This window comes from Zerene cesonia, chromosome 19 (genome assembly GCF_012273895.1).
Source record: "Zerene cesonia ecotype Mississippi chromosome 19, Zerene_cesonia_1.1, whole genome shotgun sequence".
In the NCBI taxonomy this organism is placed as follows: Eukaryota; Metazoa; Arthropoda; class Insecta; order Lepidoptera; family Pieridae; genus Zerene; species Zerene cesonia.
The window spans coordinates 9,971,308-9,978,123 of record NC_052120.1 but is presented as its reverse complement, the minus strand read 5'-3'; the positions used below and the strand labels follow the sequence as shown (position 1 = coordinate 9,978,123).

Here is a 6,816-nt window from a genome sequence, read left to right as displayed (position 1 = left end):
CTTTTCCCCGGGGGCCGTGGGTATTTATGTTAGATTTCCCACTAAAAAGGCTTCGGTTGAGAAGAATTAGTACAGATTTATAACGTAAATTATTGTAAATACTGTTACTTTAGCTTTAGAGAATTTTCATCACGTCTTTCGGAGTAAATTTCCCATGACCATTCCCAAATGTATAGCCCCTGCGAATGCGCTGACTGGTTTTGAGAGGTAAGGGTTAAGGAACGGATAAAGGTCTGGAAAGAAGGAATGGACTGGGAGGGTGAGGACTAGGAAGCGTACGTAATGGTACTTTCTCGGTGCGAGATGGCGACTTCGTGCCGCAGCGTTCTCGACTTCCACATTTAAAATTTTATTCACAGGACAGAAATTATAAGAAACATCGGTTACAATATTTATTATTTCTGATCTGCAAAATGGGACTTCTGCAATGCATTTTTTAAGATGTTAAGAAAAAGAAATAATTAAAATATAACTCCTTATATAGTACACAATGTACAGGCAGGAGATGAAAATACTATGAATATTTTTAAATATTCTGTATATAGAAAGATACTATATATAACTCTTAGACGTCAAAAACCTGTACTTGGTGGAAAAATTGTTGTCAACTTGTCAATTCATAAAAATGTATCAGATCGTGATTAAAATTTTCCGTTTGAAATTAATGCATAACTTTTTAACAGGTATGATAATAGTAATTTTTGTGTTTTTTTTAATACCATTAGAGGTAGTATCTGGAATATAACTATCTATTATAAACAATTATATCAAGCTTCGTCGATCCATTCAATAGACAGACACATAGACTTTTTTTAAGGCAGATTCTGGTTCCCTAACAATGATACAGTGCCTCCTCTCCTTTTTGTAATATTTTCGTAAAATTTAAAGTTTGTAAGAATGTACGAACGTTTGTTACGAAAGACAACGCGTAATACGCGAAAACAGCTCATCATATATGTATGAGATTTGTTACAGAGATAGACAGTCTGGATTAGCGCATAAATAATTTTGCTGCATGAGATTCGATGAACATTCAAAAAACATTATTTAATTAACTTTATTAACCAATTCACTTAATTTATTTTTCGTATCATTACCTCAACTAAACGTCTAACTAGTCACTGAAAAACGTCTAGAATTATCTAGAAATCGCTGCTGGTAACTTATTATTCACTTTTTAATTGCGCTTACATGGTCATGGTATAAATTACGGTGAATATATTATTTTTACTGCACAGAGACTCTCAAGCTTCAAGATAATATAAATTTCAGTTATAAACACTCACTGACCTATCAGCATAGGAAACAAATTGTTAAGAAGTGCTATATACATTACAGACCTATGTTAACAGGCTTCCAGGAGACCTAATTACAACCATAAAATATGCACAAACCATAAAGCATTTAAAGGCATTTTATTGATCATTTTAAAAAAGTTCCATACGAGGTTATTAGACACTGTTTTGAATATGAAGTTGTTTAAACAATTGTTGCATAATATCACTAATACAAAAAATATGTTTTGAAAAAACTTTAGAGGAAAATTTTTCTAATTATTCTAATCGTTCAGATCATCATTTAATGTAATTTTAAAAACATTGCTATTTTAAATCCATATTATAAACGCAAAAACTGCAAATATATATTATATACGCAAAAATTTGCACAATGCGGGTGGATGTTACTCTTTCACGTATAAACTAGTAAATAGATTTTAATGAGACTTTAGAATAATATAGATAATACACCAAAATAAGACTTATGCTATATAAATACTTGTTTTTGCTTTTACTCGTCGTTAAATAATCAAGAAAATATCATGCCTTGCATTTTAACGTACACAATATTTTTTGTATAAAATATAAAAGGTAAGGTAATGTTTTATGTAAAAGGTAATGACCATTTCAGGGGTATTTCAAAGTCATCTGATATTCAGGCACTAATTTAATTTTGAACAGAAAAAATGTAAAACGAATAAATCATTATACAACGTATATTTAAAGTGGAACAGTGTGGATGTTACTTGATTTCATGGATTACAATTTTTACTCAAGATCCCAAAAATAAATATGGTTATTAATTTGTTTTAAAAAAGCAGTGCAGTTCAATATATCCGCAGATGTGGACAACTTCACCACTGCTTAAAACGGTGAGGGAAAATATCGTGAGGAAACCGGCATGTGCAAGACTCAAAAGTCGTTGTCGAAAGTAAAGTTGTCATGACATGTGACATCTGCCAACGCGCACTTGGCCAGCGTGGTGGATTATGGCCTGAACCTTCATAGGAGGCCTGTTTCCCAGCAGTGGGAACATATATGGGCTGATGATGATGATGCTTCATTTGTTCTGTGCTCAAGCGTTAACCCCAGTACCAAGGAGGTGGTTGAATGCTGCGATAATCTTGATTTTAAGAACTACACCCCCACAGAAGACTGGCGTGAAATAGCATACTGCTGTGTTTCGTTCGGTGAGTTGGGGGTGCCGGTGGCCCATATCATTTTCCTTACCCTTCCCAGTCCTTTCCTTTATTCCTCTCGTCATTCCGTTCTTAATCCCTTTCCAATTGAAGTCGGTAATTCATTAGAAGCGTAAGAATTGCAATCGACCTTACGCCTGTCCAAATGTTCACGGGCGGTGGCAGCGCTTACCATCAGGTGACCCACCACCTCCATTGCCGACGAAGACGTAAACAAAATATGTACATAAACATTCATGTATAAAAATGTGTCATTGAGGTAAAAATTCTCTAGCCCTCTTATTAATATCTGCACACATAAATTATGTTATAAAGTCTCTAGCGACGTGAAAAAAAGGCAAACCAAAAACGCACTACGTAACTTTAATAAGGATAATATTATATAGCATTTAAGTATTTAAGTCAAAAGCATATTTTTAATTAATGTATTTTTAAAACAAGAATAAGTAATGAGATTGTTTTGTTATGTTATTAATTGTATCTATATTTCTACACTAATATTATAGAGAGGAAACTATTGTTATTTCTATGTTTGTAACGTTGTCACGCAAAAACAACTGGACCGATTTAAAATATTCTTTCACAATTAGGAAGCTGCAATTTCACTCGGTGACATAGGCTATATATGTACCACAGGCGAAGCCGGACCGAAAATTATAATATAATGCTTGAGTTTGTAACTACTAGACCGATTTAAAAGTCTTTCTCCGTTGATTATACTTGATCCATAAATTTTATAGACGTAGAAATATCGGCATAAAAAGTTGCCTAAATGTTATTCCAGTTGTCCAGCTGTCTACGTACCAAATTTCATTGCAATCGGTTCAGTAGCTTTTGCGTGAAAGAGCAACAAACACACACACATCCTTATAAACTTTCGCATTTATAATATTAAGTAGGATAGTATAGCATACTATTATAGTTTATGATTATGATAGTAGGATAGTAGGATAGGATGTATGTACCACGGGCGACGTCGGGGCGAACCGCTAGTTTCAGATATATCGTTCTACCTGATATCCACGAGATTTGAAGAGCGATAGCTGAGATATAATCTTTAGCTTCCGTATAAGATAATATGTAAGAATTTGTGATGTTACTTGTATTTTAAATGTATGAGAAGGAGTGAATTTTTTATTAATTTTATGTTTACTTAAAGTCATAAGACACATATTTAAAGCTTTTTGTTAAAACACAATCGAATTTAGGCTACAACTATTTTTAACATTAAAACAGTAAATTTAGAAACGCAATAAAACAATATATTTGCGTGTGCCATAAAGAAAGCCACTTAGTATATCTGAGGCACCAATAAAATTTTTATATGATCAACATCTTAAATATGAAGTCCCGTGTCCCCTAGTGGGGTATGGGGCAGATGATGTACATCTGTTTCACTGATCGATTTTCTTTACGGACAAGTAGGCGATCAAACTTCTGTGTCCTGCCAGACCGAGACATTTTTTTTGTGCGTCCCCCCACCGGGAATTGAACCCAGGACCCTTCGGTTCTACGCTCACGCGTTAACCACTGTAGCAAGGAGGCGGTCGATCAACATCTTAACATATATAAATTATATCTCATTTTATCAAATATAAATTACGTGTCACATTGTCTGTCCGCGATGAACTCCAAAACTACTCAACCGATTTTAATAAACTAGGCATTGGGGTATCTGGCAGAATCATCAGCGTTGTAGGGACTTTCCTACAACATTATGCTGAGCCAGGGCCTTTTTGCAGCCACAACGCACACACTTATATACTGTTATTATTAGAAATCTGTTCTTCTCATCATTGTTCTTAATTTTTCTTTCTTTTTTAGTCTTTTTTTGTAATTGTTTTTATTATTGTGTATGTTTTTTGGTTGCAATAAATCATTTGTATTATTATTATTATTAATAAATTTGCACACCGTAGTACTGTTTGATCCAACTTAAAAGATTGAATAGTTCATTTTATTTCAATTACCATAAATTATAATAGAAGCAAAGCTGAACGTGCAGCTAGTAAATGAATACCATCTTATTTGTATTAGGTAATCAGTAATTTTATATTAAATCAATATTTTTCAGGTAAAAATCACATGTCTTGATTTCCTACGACGCAATTTTTTATGTTTATAAAGTGAATATATAACTGCATTTTTGTATATACTCAATATTTATGTTGACTATTGTGCACTTATATATACTTTTATACTATTATATATACTATATACTATATAATTTTATATATTTCATAGTTATTTTCAAGCAATTAACTATAAATTTTGTAGTATTCGAGTAAAACGATATTAATTGATTCAAAATTTATTGGATACAAATTTGTAACATAAAAGATTTCAAAACATATAGATAAAAACAACACATTATGTATTTATTTATTGTCCGTCGCATAATTGCATTGATAACATATCAAACATGGTACGATAAACGAAAATCCGCATCCGAAAGAAACGAATCAATGTACACGTTCCGAAAACCACAAATCTTACAATCCATAAATGAAACTCACCCTTTGAATCTGCGCAAAGAATAGCTCCGGCCAGATTACATTTAAAACACCACCAATTATCACTAACGCTACACCACTACAAATAAACCACGCGATATTTCTACTGACCACCATTCTGGTAACTCGCGTCGGTAGCAGCCGAGAGGTCTAGTGTTACTGAAGTATTAAGCGGCTACTCTGAACTGATAAGCGATATCAACAGTTATGGCGCGATATAGGTAGCCTGTAAGAGATTGACACCCACCTAAAGCAAGTACGCGCGGTCGAGTGAGGTTGCTAGCTGTGGCGTATCTCGATAGCTTATTATTAGGTTTTTTACCCTGGGGTTGTGTGTATACCGGATTTTATCATTTGAGAAGAACGCTCTGGGACTAGGTTTCAATAGAAATGTTGTAATCAATGATGAATATGTGTCTTAGTTACTTGTATAAATGAAATATGTTTTTTGTACGAGTTTACAGTGAAAATCTTATAAAAATTAATCCGAAGTTCTTTCCGAATTGGCGGTTTTCTCTTTCTGTATTATGACAATAAAAATGCACTTCTAAATGAAATCTTGTTAAATAAATCATTGCTTGAGTTTGAGTTTTTTGGTGTTTTATATACTTATATATAATAGGGTTTAATGTGAGACTAGATTGGTTGGTTCAGGACCACTCATTAAAGACATGTCAGACGTTTTACAATATACGTAATATTTATAGACTAGTTATTCTTCTTTTATACGTTTTCATCCTATTCGGTTGAGTAGTTGTGGCGTGAAAGCGTAACAATTACACTTATACACGTTTATTATTTTAGTAGGAATTTAATTTTTTCTATCATCATCATCAGTCCATGTTGTCCAATATGTTCCTACTACTGGGACACAAGCCTCCTGTGGTAAGGGTTCAGGCCGCAATCCACCACGCTGGCCAAGTGCAGGTTGACAGATGTCCTACGTCATCGAACTTTTGATTCTAGGTTGTGTTTTCCTTCACCCATTAAAGCAGTGGTGATCTTAAAAAGCGCAGTTAAGTTGAAAAATCAATTCATTTTCTGCGCGCTTGCCTGGTCTCGAATCTCCGACCTTTCAATGAATACCTAGCAACTCCGCCACCACTGCTCTGAGTCGAACCTCTCGTAGGTTTGATTTTTTTAATTAATCTTAATTTACTAGAGCAACAAAGCATGCATAGATAAATAATTCGACAGTTTTGAAATTTGAAAAATACCCGTAATTGTTTACGGGTAAGAATTTTTTTTTTTAAAGAATAGAAAAAAATTCTCATTTATAAAAGCATTTCAATGCTATAAAAACTAAAAATTAAATGTTTACGGGTATTTTTAATTCTTTACCCGTAATTATTTAAGTATTTTGTCTAATCTAAAAAAGGCTTCGGTTGAGAAGAATTAGTACAGATTAATAACGTAAATTATTATATAATACTGTTACTTTAGCTTTAGAGAATTTTCATCACGTCTTTCGGAGTAAATTTCCCATGACCATTCCCAAATGCATAGCCTCTGCGACTGCGCTGACTGGTTTTGAGAGGTAAGGGTTAAGGAAAGGATAAAGGTCTGGAAAGAAGGAATGGACTGGGAGGGTGAGGACTAGGAAGCGTACGTAATGGTACTTTCTCGGTGCGAGATGGCGACTTCGTGCCGCAGCGTTCTTGACTTCCACATTTAAAATTTTATTCACAGGACAGAAATTATAAGAAATATCGGTTACAATATTTATTATTTCTGATCTGCAAAATGGGACTTCTGCAATGCATTTTTTAAGATGTTAAGAAAAAGAAATAATTAAAATATAACTCCTTATATAGTACACAATGTACA

General features: G+C 33.5%; 1 protein-coding gene across 3 annotated transcripts in view; it reads right to left on the bottom strand.

Annotated features, from left to right (window-relative positions):
• Positions 1-5,280, bottom strand: part of LOC119834602 (protein croquemort-like) — a 38,839-nt gene extending 33,559 nt beyond the window's left edge. For 2 of the 3 annotated variants that reach the window (XM_038359001.1, XM_038359003.1), the window contains exon 1: positions 4,993-5,279. In XM_038359001.1, the coding sequence (XP_038214929.1) occupies positions 4,993-5,106 (114 nt within the window). In that variant the 5' untranslated portion in view covers positions 5,107-5,279. Of the gene's footprint in view, positions 1-4,992 lie in introns of all 3 variants that reach the window. The other variant, XM_038359002.1, reaches the window with a different exon arrangement.
• Between the last annotated feature and the right edge of the window lie 1,536 nt (positions 5,281-6,816).